Source organism: Drosophila takahashii, chromosome 3R, assembly GCF_030179915.1.
Source record: "Drosophila takahashii strain IR98-3 E-12201 chromosome 3R, DtakHiC1v2, whole genome shotgun sequence".
Classification (NCBI taxonomy): domain Eukaryota; kingdom Metazoa; phylum Arthropoda; class Insecta; order Diptera; family Drosophilidae; genus Drosophila; species Drosophila takahashii.
The window spans coordinates 24,080,564-24,098,439 of record NC_091681.1 but is presented as its reverse complement, the minus strand read 5'-3'; the positions used below and the strand labels follow the sequence as shown (position 1 = coordinate 24,098,439).

The following is a 17,876-nucleotide window of genomic DNA, read 5'->3' as shown; positions in this document are numbered from 1 at the left end:
GTTATTAAGTATCTTAAATTAAACTAATTTCTTATTAAAAACTAGTTTAGTTAATTTTAAATATACTTTTCTTTATTGTACTTCGGTCCAATATTTCTATTAAAAGTATAGAGAATTCACATTATGCCAAAGATCTCCGAGGCACTGCAGCTTAGTTTAGCCAATCATTAACATATTCATACGGGCCTGTCAATAATGCGGGCACTTTAAAAAGTTTGCTTTGAAATCAAAAACCCCTTTCGTTTTGTTTTTGCTGGTGGCGTGCGAATTTTATAGTTAACGGATATCCTTGGTAGTTAAATGCAGACAACAAACGGAGCAGACCGGAGGAAAAGTCCGTGTTGCAGCTGCATGTAAAAATATTACGTGCATGGGGGTTGTTTTACTGGCGAGAGGGTGGCACATGGGCGTAGAGGGGGAGAGATGCTGCTGGTGTGGGCGGGATTCTGGAGCGAATGACGACGACGGCAGCACAAAGTCATCTTATCATTTCATGAATAATGCAGGGATTTGTTAGGGACACATGACTGGAATTTTACGCAAAAGTTGTGATGATGTTGCCGCTGCTGCTGCTTTTGCTTCTGCTGCTGCTGCTCCTACTGCTTCTTTTTCTTTTGCCAACCGCCAACACTTTGAGGTTGTTGCTATTGTTGCTGCCGCTGCTGCTATATGTTACTATATAACTGCAGTCTGCTGGGTGCGGCAATCAACAGAAAATTGCAGATTTTAAATTCAAAGCATTTTGCTCGCTGTCCCTTTTAAGCTCGCTTCCTAGCTTGTTGTCCCTTCGTCCTGTAACTTAATTCCAACGAATAATTTCTGATGCCCGAATATGAATATTAAAACAAAAGCAACGTGCGCCTGAGCATATGCCACACTTTCTTGTGCTGTAAATAGCGTTTCCGGATCCGGTTTCCTCACAGGCCACCTGCCTCTATCTGCCAGCTATTTATTTTATGCGAATTTCGCTCGTCTCCGCTCGCAAGTCACGTGACAACTCAAACTTTGTGCCAGGCAACAGGGAAAAAAAATAAAAATAGGAAAAAGGTATGCACAAAAACTTGCCAAAAAATGCAGAAGCTGTGGCAGGAGAAAAAAAACTGCAACTTCTTTCACGCTACACACTCACACGTGGGGATCCGTCTGCGCGAGGGTGGAATAAAAAAGTTTTCCTGCAAATAAATCAGAAATTTTAAAAATTCATAACTTTAAGTTTGCTTTATGACTTTTGTTTATAACGTGTTACCACACTGCGTATGCGTAACGCTCGGCTTGCAGGCGAACCAAACGCCTGAATTACAGACAGACTCCCGAAACTTGTCCGCCCCAAAGGGTCTTAATAATTAATAAGATTTTACCAAATAAGCAGGGAACGAGCTAGAATTATTCCGGAAAACTGGCAGAAGCTGCAGACTTTTACCTACCATTCGTATGTAAACATTGTCGCTCGAAACTAAACCAACCTTAAATGTATTCATGGAATAAAATGTTGGCCTCACTTCTTTAAATAGAAAATGCATTATGGAATAATCAGCTGCTGAAATAATTATTGAAGAAATATAATACGTTCCATTTATCAGTTCTGAATTCAAAGCATTTCCATTGGCTTTGATTTACCCAAATCTCAGGTCACCTTTGCGGTTCAGTGTGGGTCATGCATGGGTTTTGCCAAATTTGCCAATAATACGTTAGAAATTTGTGAAATGTTATGAAATATATTGGTAAATATTTGCAAATTCATATTTTGCTTATCTTTTGCCAGCTGGTTCAAAAGGTACACCAGCCAATAAATTCCTCACCAATCAAAGGCAACATCCTGAAATTTGTGGGCCACTTTCCGTCATCACATTGACACACTTTTCCTCCTTAAGTTCCGCAAGATGCCTGCAATCAAGGAGCCGTCATATTTGGCCGCAATTTCTTAGCTCATCCTGGGAGAGCTGCTCGATGACTGCTGCACGTTGCACTGAGCGAAAAGATTTTTTCCATAACATTTTTAATTATTTAATATAAGTCTTTATTTTAAAAAAGAATACAGAATATTTTATGCGTTAATTTTAACCACTATAAAAATAGCTGCCTAAAATGAATATTCAGTTCAGAGATTTTAAATGTGTTATTTGATTAATTTTTAAATCTTGTTTGTCTGGTGGGATGTAAAATTGTTTGCTTAAATAATTTCATCATTACAAAAGCACACATTCTTTTTGTCAGTGTTTATATGAATTTTTATACCGTTACCTTAATGAAAAACTAAATTGTCAATCAGCCATGAATTGAATCAAATGAAGTGTAAAATTACAATTTCATCCAATTTGCAATTAACTCGACGAGAAGATGGCAAAAAGAGGAGAATCTCTTTTTTCCAATTTCAAATTATTCCAATGGAACGCACATGCAGCTGGACGGTGAAGGGTTTTGTATCCCAGTATCTGTGCGATTCGCTGGCTGTTTACTATATGTATCCCTGAGGGGGGCAAAGGGGGTGAGTACTTTCACTAGGAAACAACATTTTGTGGGGGAGGAAACCGCAGTCATCATACCGGGAATGGGGCAAGTTTGCGCTTTTCTTCTGCCTGCAAGGCACCTGGAAAAGTGCAAGTTTAATTGCATCGAGTGTAACTAGTTAATGGCTGAAATTGCAAATTGAAATGGTGACAAAGTAATTGAGGTCAGGAAACTCCCCTCGGAGTCGGCGAATCGAGCGCTAATTACAAAACGGACATTGCAGCTGCCAATGGGGTCACTTGGCAGCTTTTCCGTGCGTCGCGTCGCATCGCGACTCGTTTCATTTTGCAGCAATATCGGAAAATATGCAACAGCAATTGCCACAGCAACAACGGCAGCTGCCAAAGTTGTGCGGAATGTCAAAGTTTCCCCGCTTCCGTCTTGCTTGCACTCTAAAAACATTTACAAATTGATTTTTTGTTGCCGCTGTCATGTTCGCAGAATATACGAAATGCACATATATATATTTTTTGGCATTTAAAAGGCCATTCACAAAGCCGCAACGGGACTTACGCACATCCGAGTACCGAATACCGAAACCGTTCTGATGTATTTAATGGAACATTTTGGCACAATAATAAAATGTCCGTAATAAAACGGTCATTTGCATGTTCATTTCAGCCAGCCGCCATAAATGCAAACAACTGGATTTTGCTAAACTAAATTCGAAAAGAGCTGATGCCGGGCCCTGGCTAAAATTAACGATTGCCATTTGCTTGTTGGGCCATGTCCCCCGACTAAATGCTTTTTGACGCGACCTCTGCATATTAGTCGATGCCAATGAAAATTTATTGAGTGGACTACCACACAGGAAAACTCTTCAATCGGCAGTCTATATATATAGATATTTTGTATAAAGTATATAATATAAAAACATAAACAGTATTTATATTTTGGACATCATCAAGTCATTAAAATTTAAAAAGACTAAAAAATGGAAATATTAAACGTGTTTTACAGCATTGTTACATTTTTGATTTCATTACACAGGACCAAGAGCACTTGTATATATTTGGTTTAACTTTCCATTTGAACTAAACAAAAAAATTAACTCAATTGCTATATAAGTATGAAACCATAATCGAAACTTCACTCAACTAATGGACATAACGTATCATTATTAAAAATAAATTTAAATAAATACGTACACTGGTTATAAAAACTTTATTTTAAAGTATTGAAAAAGTAAAGATATGCCCTTTTTATTAATTACAAATAATTAAGCGTTTTAATACCATGCCATCCACAAACATTTGTGAAACAATCAATCATTGGTGAATTAAGTTAAATATTCCCAAGAGCTCTCCTCGAGTATCAATAGCGTCCAATTTAACGAGCGTTGCATGACAGTCCCCTTGCCACTCGAAAAAAACTTAACATGGGCGCATTTTTTATAAATAAAAAAAAAACGAGGGTTAAATTGCTACAAAATGCCAGCTCCCAGCAGCAGCAAAAAATATTAACAACGTGTCAAGAAGGTTGCAAAATTTCGAGCTATTCAAGGAAACACATTTAATGCCCTGAAAAATATACTAAATATTTAAATATTTTTTAAAATACCCTTATTATTTCTTCTTTTCAATGCAAAATAACCAAATAAATCTGATATTTTTGCTACGATATATGCATTCTGCTGAAGGGCATTCAAATCAGGTGATGATCAGCGAATGTTTCAATCAATCAAGCGAGAGCGGTGTGAAAATCATACGAGCGGCGTGAAAAGGAAACGGAAATTGTTGCGAATTGTGTGCTGTCCACAGGTAAACACATCCGCATCCATACATGTACATGGTAGGAGTTGGATGCGCTGCTTGTGCTTGGGCAGCTGTAAATGCCACTTGATTTCAATATTTCAATCAGCGATGCGCACAGTTAGTTAAGCTTTTTGCATACATTATGCAATTTGAGCGGCCACAAATGATGCAGCGGCAGCGGCAACAATAACATCATTAGATCCAACCGCGGCAGCTCATCGCAGTTGGTCTGCAATCCCGCCAATGGCGACATTAAATCATCGATCCAACAAGTACCTGTTAAGGGCTTTTGCCGCATTTCGGGATCCGGCTTCCTTTCGGCAGTTGGCCAAGAGCCCGGGATTTTTCGTATGTTGTCTGAGGACAGAGAAAAAAATGATCTGGACTTTTTTAAAGTCTTCCAAAATCATAAAACTTGTGATTATTGTATAAATATTTTACAATATTTGCGATTTTTTTAAATTTTATTTATATCTAGTTACATTTTTCTTGTAGCTAAATTCATTTTATTCTTGTCCGTGTATCAGTCGCCATTGCTCTTTTATTTGTTGCTTGTACTCGTAGCTTGTGCATATTGTGAGTGCGCGCATTTCGAGCACGTGATTGAGATTTTTACATTTAAAACGTGACTGAAATACTTTGCAGTTTCGTCACTTCGATGCCTACCGCAGAAGGATACATTCTCGCCATTTACCATTCTGCCAGCCGACTCGTTCTCCATTATCCTTACTCCGTTCTCCGGTCTCCATTTTCCGTTTTCCATTCCCGATTCCCCATTTCGAATGCAATGAAATGTATTCAATACTCCGTCAATGATGTCCCAAGGACCGTTGGCCTGCGGCTGCCTTTTATTATTATTATTTTTATGTGCTGCTCTTCCATTTGTCCGGTCCCCACTTTGCCGGTCAGTGTTGTCCTTTCACCTTTCACCGTTCGGCTTCGTCCTTTTCAATCAACGGCAAATGGCCAAGTGTTAACTAGATTTAAATAATGCATTAGTCGTCGCTGGCTTTCTATCCGCAAAGTACGATGTTTGAAAATTGTCCCAGCCAAATTCATGGCAATCCTAGTCTTACAATTTATTTAGGCACAAGTTTTTTTAATACTTTTAAAAAATAGATAAGATTAATTCTTTAAAATATATATTTAGGTATTTTTATAAATAAATTTATTATTAATCATCAATTGAAAGAAAAGCTGCCCTTAAATTCAAACGGTAAAATTTATCTCCTGACAATGAACTTTTAACGTTAAAAAGCCATAAAATGGAAATTAACGAGACTTTCGACTATCAATAAATGAAAATTGCAATGAAAACTGGTGACATGTGTTTGAGCTGGCGAACCTAACAACAAACCGAAACAAAAATGGCAATTGAAAATTTTTTGATTAGCCGAGCCATTTGGGGCTTCGGCAGGAAGTTTCCGGCAACGCAACTGCAAACTGCCACAAATTCTCAATTGTCTTTGGCCAAAAACTTGCCAAAAAGGAGGAGCTACCCAACGACAGTTGCCAGGCTGTAAATAAAATTTAATGAAATGATACGATAAAGTTGTGAGTGTGTGATTTACACACAGCAGACCCGGAGATGGTAGGGCACGATTGGATATTCACTGTGAAAAATTCGTCGTGCTTTTGCTTAGCTTATCAAAATTCTTTATTTTAATCTTAGAATTTAATGTTATTATATTATCAACATATCGCTTTTCATTATTGACTAATGAATCTCAAACAAAATTATACATTTAATTAAGACAGATTGCTCCTACATAACCTGGTTTCTAACGTTTAGGGCTAAATAACCTGAAATACCTTATTAATACTTATATTTTAGACTTTTTCTAAACTACGAGCAAGTTTTAATAAATTGTGTCAATACATTTCTTAACTTCTAGTTAAGCTGACCTTAATAATTTTTTTAAATTGCTTTATGGATGTTCAATTTATTTTATAGCTCTTCCTGGTTTTTCTCGGTGTATGGCTTGTTAGGCAAGTCTGTTTTCTCACCCATTTTCTGTGGAAGTCTGGCTCTCGCTCGCTCTTTGTCTCAGTGCGTAATTTCAACATTGGCAATTAAAATTTTGTATGAGTTGCTTGCAATCAGTGCACAAACTTGCCACGCACAAACAAATACACTCGCAGAAACACCCACACAGATGCCCGCACACACACACCGAATCACATGCACACAGTTGCATGTGGCGACAAACTCAGCTGGTGTCTGCATAATTTAAAGCATACATTTAGGCTGCCGGTCCTGGCTGTGTGATAAATGCCAACCAGTCAGCGCACACGCACACACTCGCACGAACACCCACTATCGCACGCACACATACATCCTTCGCACAGGAGAAGGACATCAGTTCGCTGCTGCTGACAATTCCAAACAATTTGCCGAGTCTGGCAAGCATTTTGGGCTTGGTTCCCGTTCCCGTTCCCTGTTTGGAGCTGTGATTGCCGTCTTCGGCGCTCTGCCTTGATTGTAAGCCACGCCCACACGCAGACTCACAAACTTCGATACACTTAGAGAATCAAAACCAGGGCTTTAAAGGTGTTTAAAAGTATGCAAAGAACATAATCTGACTTCCGGATAAAAAATATTATGTAGCATACTTTTCGACACCTTATAAATTAATTTTTTGGATCCAAGGGATCCAAGGAATCTAAAAAGAATATTTCTGACTTCTATTAAAATTTCATTGAATATATATAAAAATTTAATTTAATTATTTATTTATAATTAATATAAAATAATTTATTTATTATCAATATTTCTCCGTGTACCAAGCCAGCCAGGCTTTAAATCCATGTAAACTACGAACAAATGTTTAGAGAAAACTTGTTACTTGTTATTCTGCATATTTAACAAACACTTCCACATGCTCACAGCTAACGAATCCTAACTCCTGGAACCCCTTAGATCCATTCAATCCCAAATCTCCGTCAAGTATTTCAAATTCGAATTATGAACAGAGATACTTCATTTCTTTGCAATTGGAACTTTGCCCACAAGGAGTTTACTTGAGATTTATATAATTTTATTTAATTTCTGAGCTGTGTATAAATAGGACATGAGCTGTACTAAATGCTAGACAAGTGATTGTGAAGTGATTGAGATTTTAGTGGAGTGCTTGTATTTTAGTGAGATTTGTGCACTATTTACATTGCGTAGGCCTGACGCATCATCAAATCAAAGTACATATCGTTGTCAATTGAGGCACTAATGGTGGCGTAGTAGTTGACAAACTCCTCGCGTGTAATCTGTAGTGTGAAATACGGTTAAATAAATATTCGGAAGGTGATTTCCTGAAGACTCACCTTGCCATCCAAATTTCCACGACCTCCCTCGAAGTTGTGAAGAAAATCAGTGAGGATCTCGTCCTCGGACTTTTCCCCACTTTGGTACTTTGGATGCTCCTTTACCGAGTACACATTCTTAAGATCTGCGATTGTAATAACACCATCATCATCGCGATCCATTTTGTCGAAGGCTTGATCAATAATATTTAGGCGGCTTTGTGGCATCGGTGGCTATAAAAAAATAAATTAGTATTTCCAGAGACTATTAACAAAAGTAGTCATTAATTTGAAGATATGTACGATTATGAGTTATGGAATGTTTAAGAAATTAGTTATTGAAGGCTTGATGGATGGATGCCTATCACTTGGCATATACAAATATATGTTTTATATATCCTCTTACCCGCAATTTTAGCAGGAACTCCGTCATGTTGATGGATCCACTACCGTCCTCATCGAAGCTAAAAAACAGAGCAATTTAATATCTTTCTGTACCAATGGCACACCTGTCACTCACGTGGCAAACATCTGCTTAATCTCCTCCTGGGTGACGTCCAAGCCCGTGTCCCTTATGCCGGTGATGAACTCCTCCTCGTTGAGCGCCTTGCTGCCATCGTCGTCCATTGCCCGAAAGGCCCTGCGATGAATAATCCAAAATTAAACGGTTACTATTGCATAATTCATCACAGCACCGATTGAAATGTCGTTAAAAGCCAATAGACCAATCATACCTGCCCAGTCCCAAAATGCCTGTTGCTCCGCGGCTGAAGCATAGCAATCGCAGCTTGGTAATGGGATCCTTGTCGGCGCCATCTGTCAGTTCCCGGAGCGCTTGGCTCGCCAAGTTCGCCTCCAGGGTGTAAAGGTCGCCATTCAGGGACTTTTGGAAAGACATTTTAAAATTTGTATTCGTATTTTCTGCTTGTGCGTACGTAAACTCAAAGTTTAAATAGTTGTTTGGGGATTTCTACAGAGCCTACTTTTATTCACAGCCCCTAAAAAGATTTATCGATTTATTTCAGCATGAAACTTGAACACCTGTGGCATTGAGTTACTTTTCTTGGACTTTTTATGTAGGCGTGTAATTAAAGAAAGTTTAACATGAATAATAGATTGTGAATAAAAACAACGTGTTCGGTAATTAAATAATTTATTTAATTCTAAGATTCTATTCTAAGAAATATTTTTATAATTTTGACACAAAATTATTTTCGTAAATTGTTGTATCCATAATTTTTTTCCGTCTATTTTTTTATTATTTGTTACTCATTATCTTGATTATGTGCAGTGCTTTTTTATAATCTTGAAAAAAGGCAAATAAAGCCGAGTGAATCAAAGCCAAGGTATCTGATTATTTACCCAAAGTATCTTATGGCTACTGCACGTAATGTAATTAACGCCAAGCCGCTTGCAAAACTGACTAACAAAAACATCCATTTATGGATCAAGTAATTAGAAACGCTGGGTAAACGCAAACAATTTCGAAACAAAAATATCACTTTAACGACAGTGAATCATTCGCATCGCCTCAGCTTGAATTTCTCAAGACGATCGCTTTAAGTTTCGTCACAATGCCCAAGCGAAGTGCTTTCAATTAAGTGGATTTTGTCACTAGACGGGGGGAGCAAAAAAAGTGGGGTAGGTTTTTTCATTTCGGTGAAAGCCCTTTCGCAATTTCTCTAATTGGAGCCCAAGGTGAAGGTCGCCGGCCAAAAGCTTAGGTCCACAAACAACAAATAAATGCGGGGAAAAAACAAGCCAAGCCCCGCAGAACTTACCTCCATGTTAAAGGTTTTTTTCTATTTTTTTTTAAAGACCTTTTCACTAGTTTTTTATAAAATTTGGTGGAGTCTTGTTTTTTATAGTCGCCCAACTGAATGGATAACTGCAAGATACTTGTTACTTTGGCGGCTTTGAAATGCAAACTGAAAGCGAAAAATAAAGCGGCGGCAATGAATAAACAGCCAGTCGCTGGTGGAGAGGGAGATGGGGAGATGTGGAGAGAGAGCGAGAGGCACAGCGGTGAGGGAACGAGTGGAAATGAAATATGAGCTTTGCCGGCTTTTGTGGCGAGGGAAAAACTAGTTACTAAAAAGCATTTACGCTCATGTAGAGCAGACAGTTTGCCCCAGACAGAAAGCCACTAGCTCGCTCACTCACCTGACTCATCCGCCTAATAACTCGCTCACACTGCCAGTGATGGCAATTAAAAAAAAAAAAAAACATTATTTTTTAAAGCTCCAAGAATATATTTTAATTAAAATAATCACATACTTCCTGTGATAAAATTAAATCCTCGCATAAATAAATATAAACATTTTAAAAACAACATTTGCTAAAACAACTTTATCTAGCCCTTAAATAATAGAGTTTTCAATGATTCATTTTTTAATTTTCTTTAATTTTAAATTAAGAATTGTGAAAAAATTTTAAAAAATATTCAGATTGGGGACAACACTGTCCGTGGAATCCATCCGGCCTTCTAAACATTTTATTTCAATTAAAAAGTGGCTAGTTCCCAGCTCCTACACACCAATTCCGTGGCAGTCTCTGGCCAAATGTTTACCTGCGACCAACACGAGCCGACAGAAAAAAATACAATCGCAATGAGTGTGGTCTGTAAAATTGATCTAGATAAAAAAAATGGAAGCACCTAAAAGAATGCAACTCAAAGCGTCCACTAGTTTGAAATTTATTTGGTTTGATTTTATTGCTTTTGCATAGCAACCAAAACAGAAAGGTTAAAGTTAAATAAGCGATGAGTTTGATTAGTGTCATTCAAAAGAGTTTTGGGGAATGAAAGCGGATTTTTGTTGTATAAATAGTCACATATTAAGTCTTGGCATTTGACTTTTGCAGAATTTAAAACTGGTAGGAAAAACTTTAGCAAATTAATTGATTTTTGAAAATAAAAATATAATAAGTAAATAAGTAAATAATAATAAATAAGTATTTCTCATATTTTCATATATCAAATGTAAATATAATTTTTTTAAGCCTAATGATTTTTATTGCCTATGGTCACTAGTCATAATATTTTATGTTTTTAGCTGTAAATATTGTAGAAATCCCAACGAGGGTAAATTGAAATTTTTTACCCTAATTCTTAAATACCAGACTAAAATCGCACAAAAATAAGTTCATGATATCAAGAAAAATGGTAGAAGTCAATTTCATTTTTTTCCCAACGAGCTAAATGACATTCCTAGTGTATTCAGGTGCTCCAGTCCCTGAATATTGATTATTTGATTCCTTTTAGGGGCAACGTTTATTTTGATTCAGCTTGGTTATGTCGGCACCCTGTCATTTACTTATACGAAGGACCTCTAATTTGCGTAATCGCCTTGATTTTAGTTTCCATTGGCTTAGCTGCTACTCGTGTTCCACGGTTCATGTGTGTCTCATATAATATGCATACGCCCCAAGAGCACCGTGTCACTCGACCATTAACGGAAATAAACCAGGCAAACATGACAGCGCAATATTTTCTCTACGACCCGTGTGTTTGTCTATCGTGGGCCAAATAATCATTCATGAATCACTGCCGGCGGCCAACACTGCGTATACGTAATATGCATTTGAATACACACTTTGAAGCGTCACTTTGATCGGTTTATTCGCTTTAAGCCGGTGTTTTTGTTTGATAATTGATTAATTTATATTAACCTTGAGGCTCCAGCCCTTCGTGCGGACGGCCTTCAAGAACATTCCGCCTACCGAATTGGAACTCAACTAAATTCAGCCCACCAACCATTGGCACAGAAATAATATAAGCCGCAAAAGTAAATGGAACTAGGCAACAGCTCGGGGTGAACCACAACATACTGCGGCGATGAATGGGTCACATTGTAAATAAGGGGGAAGGTGACTCATATCGAATCTTTGAATTAGTCCCCGATTAGTCAGAGAAGCTACACAGAGAAAACACTAAAAACAAGAGAGAACGTTATAGTCGGGTGCCCCGACTATCAGATACCCGTTACTCAGGTTAAGTAGAAAACGTTGATCACGCATAACTTTTTAACGAATGGTCCGATTTGAAAAATTTCTTCTACATTTCGATAGGTATTGATAAACACAATAAAACTGCATTTTTACTTTTCCAAAATATTAAAATTTTTTTAATCGTAAATAAGCGATTGTGGGCGTTAGAGGGGGCGTGGCACCATTTTGAAACAAACTTGCGCTGCGTAGGAACTCCTAAAATCTGCATGCAAAATGCCAATCTTCTAGCTTTTATAGTTTCTGAGATCTCAGCGTTCATACAGACAGACAGACGGACAGACGGACAGACAGACGGACAGACGGACATGGCTAGATCGACTCGGCTAGTGATCCTGATCAAGAATATATATACTTTATGGGGTCGGAAACGCTTCCTTCTCCCTGTTACATACTTTTGCACGAATACAATATACCCTTTTACTCTACGAGTAACGGGTATAAATATATTATCATATGTTAAATGATCAATAACTTAATTATGAAGTCTCTTACTTAGTGGAATGATGAGTGCACTTTAATTTGTATGTATTATTAAATATTTCTTATCGCTTAATAATAATGTTAACATAAATTTAATGAAATATCCGAGAAAAATTAAATGAATCCCATAACTAAATCTATTTTCGCTCAGCTTTTATAGAAAGTAGTACTTTCAAAGTACCCAACATCTTTTCCATTTTTTAAAAAAAAAAAGCTTTTCAGTGGAAAAGAAGGCCAGCGAATGTCCAGTGGAAATGACCTGAAGGTTTTCCACCTTTCCACACATTTCCCCCAGTTGACTGACTGCCCGTCTGAGTGTGTGGGTGTGTGAAAGGCGGAAGGAGGGAGAAGCATGGGCGGGTTTCCGACGGGAGAGTGTGTGCATTGATGTTGTCAACGCATCAACTGAGCCTGAACTCAATCAGTGAATCACTTCACAATTCGCTGATCAAAAGGAAAACAATCATACGCATTTGAAGTGTCAGAAATTGCCAAAGAGGAAAAGCCTCAGCTGTGGGAGAGAGATGGCCAGATATGCGAGACAGAGACAGAGGGAGTAGCGAGAAGAAGACCAGGACCCTTTCGTCCTTCGTCCTTTTTGCCATGTTGACACACTCAAAACTCTGCGACTGTGTGCGAGTGTCTGGCGTGTATTTTCTTTTTAATCAATTTATATGCAAATAAGTGAAATGCTTAACTGAATTTGAGCTGTCTCTCTGACTGACTGACTTGCCCCCTTCACCACCACTCGGCTCCCTCCTCAATCATTTGGCTGCTTTTGCCTTTTTGCCAGTTACTTGATTGAAAACGTTAAACGCATTGATTAACGAAAGACGCAAATGCGAAAGAGACTGGGATTTAATTGAACTTGTTTCCACGGAATTCCCTTTGCCAAGTCCACTGATTGCAGCATCCAACTTTTCCCATCCGAAAACCCGAGATGGGAAGATCCCGAGACTGTTGCAAATATTTGCGTGGCCAACACTCGAGCAGCCGGTAGTCAACCACATTTAACTAATATGCCTTTCAGCGAACACAGGCAAAATGAATCCAACCAGGAAAGAGCACTGAGAAAAAACAAAAATATTTCTTGAAAATGTAAAAAGGTTTTAAAAAAATACTTTTTATTAAAAATATTTAAGGTGTATATATACATTTATTTATACTCATCAGTTTTTCCGAAAATAAAAATATTTGTAGTTTTTTAAGACACTTTTAACTTTGTTCAGTGCACTTAGAGAGCTCCTTTACCCTTGACTTTTTCATCAAAAGCGTGAACGACTCCCACCTAATCCCTTAGAGCACCTTCATCACACCGGCGCCAGTTTTGACAGGCTCTCGAGAATTTTCGGGCCTTTGTCTGTGGCGACGCCTGTGTGTAAATTGATAAAATCAACTTGATAACTTCATTTCATTAAGTAAACATTAATCACATTAACTTTTGTGCCTTGTGTCGGTCTGGGACTGGTGCCGAAATTAACCCTAAATGCTTTCCGCCCTTCAGACCGTAAGATCTGTATAATTTTAATAAGAAAATCTGCTTGTCTGCTTTTCACACGCTCTCGACCTTTGGACCACAAAAGGCAAAAGTCTGCCAGGAGTGTGTCAATACATATTCAGCTTTGTGTCCTTGGGCGTGAGGTTGTATGTGTGTGTGTGTGTGTGGGGTGAACCCTTGAGGTCAAGGCGCATAAAACTTATTACTTAATTTAAGTTGGGTCGACTGTAAACTTGACAGAGCCGGGGCACCAAAGAATTTATCATGTTGGCAAATTTAATAAAATGCGAAATACATTTTAATACATTTCGTTGCTCGAGCGTCTTTGGCTTTGTCCTAATTTTCGAAATGAGCATCTGCATATTTCAATTTCCAGCAGATTTACATAAATTTCATAAGCCGAACCGAGTTGAATTGAGTTATTCATGAAAAGGGTTCATTCTACTCTTTGACGACGGGGGCATTAAAGAATGGTTATTCGGTTTGAGTAGGCATATGAATTTAAGTTGGTAAATAAAGATTTTTACAAGCTTCAAGTAACTTGTATGCTTCTAATAGTTTTTACAATTGATTATAATTATGTATTTATATAATGTATGTAGTATATTTAGTAATGTAATATTAATATGTAATATTTAAATTCATATTACTATACTCTAGTTAGAAGCAAATTTTAAGTGCATTTAAAATTCGAACAATCCTTGATATTTATTTCGATTTGAACTTTGTCCCTGCCGAACTGTCAACTTGTCTGGACCCAAGTCTGCTTTTGGTCTACTCCCGAGTCCGTCTGAGTTTTGATTAGTTGGGAGCGGGCTAGAAATTATTAAAACTGCCATAACTGATCAGATCTGATGATGGACATTCGATGCACACGAATCGGTAAACTTTTTTCATTTGCTTGTCGGCCTTCCGAGTTGGCCAATTAATTGGCGGGATATTGTATGCAGAAAGTTGAGATGCGAATGCCAAGAGCAGCGGCTGATTTGATAGTTGTGTGCTTATTACACCTGGTAAGCTCTGCTGGATTTTTTTCGAATTTCTTTTTTTTTTGGTGTGATAGGGTGCTGTGTGTGGCTGTGTTGTCAAACTTTTCAAATTAAGCGAAGACTTTCTCTGGCACACTGTTTTCCTCTCTCTCTCTCTCTCTCTCTCTGTGTGAGGTTGCCGTTTATTTCCTAGTTTACTTAGTAACTAAATCACGTTTCTTATTTAAGCTTAAGAGCTCATTAACGCCAGGTTTGAACATTATCATAAAATGAGCCAGGAAACTCGGATCGGAGTCGCGTTTCGGTGTCTGAGTTCCTGCCAAAGTTGTTTCTGGGCCCTCAACAAGCTGTGCTGGCTAATACCTGCACACACACAACCACAAAATCGCATGCACTGGGTAAAAAAGCTGATATATATTATTAAATAAATAAAAGATTAGAAGACAATATTACACAATATTTCATTAATAGTGTGAGTATATCTAGGAATATATATTTTTTAGAAATCTATATAATACTATATTTAAATTACAATTATCGTTGTTTAAAGAACTTAAATATATTTTATTTTTGCCCAATTAAATTGTGTTCAAAAGACAAATTCGCTTTTTCCAGTGCCTACACCAGTGGTGGCCAGCAGAAGCAGCACACATACAATAAAAGAATGCATTGCTTTTGTGTGAGTGCGAGCATGCACGAATTTGCCTGTGTGCGTGACGTTTTTCAGCTTGACAGTGTACATGTGCACCGAAAGGCTGCAGCGCGCTGGCAGAGCAGCGGCAGAGAAATTGCCTATCCCGTGGGCCCTGCGCGCTGCCTCTGCTGGCCACCACTGGCCTACACACATGCACCCGTCATCAATCGCCATTGAAATTCAATCCGCAAATTCTAACGAGCGACGACGAAGGCGACGACACTCACACACTCGCACTTTGATGGGCACCGGCAATCAACACACATCAAACACACACTCATGTGAAAATCAAAGGGGCGTGAGGAGGGGGACTGGGGTTAGCGAATTCCTTACACGTTGCCATAAAAATGTAAAAGGGAAATAATATAAAAATAGAAAGTTTTCGCACTTCACGTGTCAAATCCTTTTTAATGAGTTTTTTGAAGCATCAAAAAGTTTGCCATTTCTTGCACACTTTTACAAAGTACCCGTCGCCTTGTGCAATTCCACCCACAGCCCCCACCCACTTTTTCACATCCTGCCGCATCCTTCACCTTTCACTTTATGTTGTTCCTTCGGTGGCCTGATAGAAGGTTCACGCGCCAGGTTTTTATTTCTTTTCATTTTATTTTGCTTCTTTGTACACCCGCAGGAGATCCTGTAATTTTACGATTAATTTCTCATACTTTATTGAAAGCTTAGAAAAATTATATTTTTAAAATATGCAAAGATAATTTAGAGGGGTTTTCTTCGGCTTAAAAGAAACCTTTCCAGTACATTAACAAGGACTTTTCATTTAAATATAAATCCTAGTAGAAAAAGCCAATTTTTCACCAGTGTAGCGTATCACATAATCACAACAAATCGCTTCGACATAAAGGGCGCATTCAATGCAATTCAACTCAATCCAAATCCACTTCATCTGTCTGCCCCCACGCTCAAAAATGATGTGGCACAATTAAAGGCCGGGGCGTCCGTCGTTAACCATATTGCCGGCCAGAACTCTTGGCCAGGTTTTGGGCCACGTTCGCCACGTTCGTCATGCCATCAGAATGCGTGCGTGCCTGCAGTCCTTCGGTGCCTGCCTGGTTCTGTACTGGTCCTGGTGGCCTGGCATCCTGCCCGGCGTCCTGCGGACTCCACTCCGTGTCCATGCAGCCCGTCACGCAGCAGCGTTTGAAGTCAATTTAAAATGAGCATCCGAGCGTGCAGACATGAGATGCACCCAGCAATATACCCCCTTCCTGCCAAATCCTTCACTGGCAATAAAGTGGCAGCAGGTCTGCAATCTAAAAACATTTACACAAATTTAAATATTTAATTTGAAAATATAATTCAATTAAAGGCAGGTATTGGCCTTAAGACAGCAGTATAGCTTAAAGTTATAGATAGTTTTTATTATTTTAAGAATTAATTTGAAATGGTTTTACTTACTTTTACTTTTTCCTTGTTTTCCCTCAGTGCTGTCCATCAGTACATGTCGGAGTTATAGTTATTGTTGTGATGACTGGGATGATGATTTGCCACTCGGCCAGCTTCGAGCGGATTGATAATTTAATCAGCTTTGGCCACAACTCATGGCCAAGAGTGTCGGTCCCTTGGCTCAGATGAACTTCTATTTATTTAATTGATCTGCGACCATTGGAGGCATCGAGTCTTTGAGTCTCTTTGCACGGTGGAACGAATATTATTTCGATTTAAATTTAAGAAAAGTTAAAAATTCTCTGAAATAAAAGATAATTTTTTGTTCCAAAGTAGCTTGGCCATTTCGGACTCTGTTTTTCGATGAAAGGCTGTACTCCTGATTAGTGAGCTTACTCTTCATTCCTGTCGAAATGAGAATCTAATTACTGGCCACACAAATGAAATTTCTCTTGTCCCCACTTGGTGGCTGGTGCCCATTTCTCGCATCGGCCAACTTTTCTTCGGTTGCCTTGGTTATCTGCAAATGCAGCGACTGTAGCTCCAGTCGCTGGCCAAATTAGCCCAAAAACAGTTTGGGTCTCCGGCCCTGCCCTTCATTAGCCCTTCGCCGATGTGACAGGGACCGAGAGCCAACTTCTGGAGCGTCCACAAAATGACGTCGCGTCTGGCACGCACAAAAAGTTGCTGAACACCACATTTTTCATTGCACAACACACACAAATTAATTGAATTTTAAGCAACTTTCGCTTCGGCCTCACAAATTGTTGTCAAATTTATCTAGGAAACCCGACGAAAAGTACAACAAAACAAAAGTAAAAATTAAAAAAAAAACAAAGCCAAAAACCAAAAGGACATTGCAGCAAAAAAAAAAGAAATAAATAGTACAGTACTCTAAAAAATTGTCTAAAATTATAAAGTTAACAAACTAAAAACAACTTAAGAGTTTTAATTTACTCGGATAAATTGAAATTTAAAACGTAGGGAAGCTCACATTCGTATCAATTAAATGAATTATTTTTAAATTATTTTTAGATTAATTTTTACTTTATTTGATCTGATATTATGAATTAAAAAATATTTATTACTACTGCTGTTAAATCAAAAATACACCTTAGTGAAATAAGAACTATTAGAAAGGGTATGCGAAAGCCACCTAGTTGCGGTCACAAAAATTTCGTCCGCTGTCACTGGCGGCAGGAATTTTCGTAAGGGGGTGTGATCCGAAAGCGGGGACAGGAACAGCT

At 38.3% G+C, this 17,876-nt stretch overlaps 1 protein-coding gene and 1 long non-coding RNA gene across 3 annotated transcripts; both read right to left on the bottom strand.

Moving 5' to 3' along the window:
• Positions 1–7,241: 7,241 nt before the first annotated feature.
• LOC108068380 (calcyphosin-like protein) lies at positions 7,242–9,494 on the bottom strand. Of its 2 annotated transcripts, XM_017157899.3 has the most exons (6): positions 9,341–9,494; positions 8,294–8,442; positions 8,080–8,199; positions 7,966–8,023; positions 7,581–7,793; positions 7,242–7,523 (listed from the first exon to the last, which is right to left on the bottom strand). In XM_017157899.3, exons 1-6 carry the CDS (start codon positions 9,344–9,346, stop codon positions 7,422–7,424), a joined length of 648 nt encoding a protein of 215 aa, XP_017013388.2. In that variant the 5' UTR covers positions 9,347–9,494; the 3' UTR covers positions 7,242–7,421. The 2 variants fall into 2 exon arrangements, with proteins under 2 accessions (XP_017013388.2, XP_017013387.2); XM_017157898.3 differs by lacking the exon at positions 9,341–9,494 and having other exon boundaries at positions 8,294–8,515.
• Positions 9,495–16,045: 6,551 nt separating this feature from the next.
• LOC138913594 (uncharacterized) lies at positions 16,046–17,384 on the bottom strand. The gene is made up of 3 exons (XR_011419385.1): positions 17,092–17,384; positions 16,642–17,034; positions 16,046–16,496 (listed from the first exon to the last, which is right to left on the bottom strand). It is a non-coding gene; the product is annotated as an uncharacterized lncRNA (long non-coding RNA).
• Between the last annotated feature and the right edge of the window lie 492 nt (positions 17,385–17,876).

Coding starts and splice junctions, on each gene's coding strand:
- LOC108068380 (XM_017157898.3), bottom strand. CDS start 8,457: ATGTCTTTCCAAAAGTCCCTGAATGGCGACCTTTACACCCTGGAGGCG. Junction 8,024..8,079: donor ATTAAGCAGATGTTTGCCAC/GTGAGTGACAGG, acceptor TCTGTTTTTTAG/CTTCGATGAGGACGGTAGTG. Junction 7,794..7,965: donor AGTTCCTGCTAAAATTGCGG/GTAAGAGGATAT, acceptor ATTTTTTTATAG/CCACCGATGCCACAAAGCCG.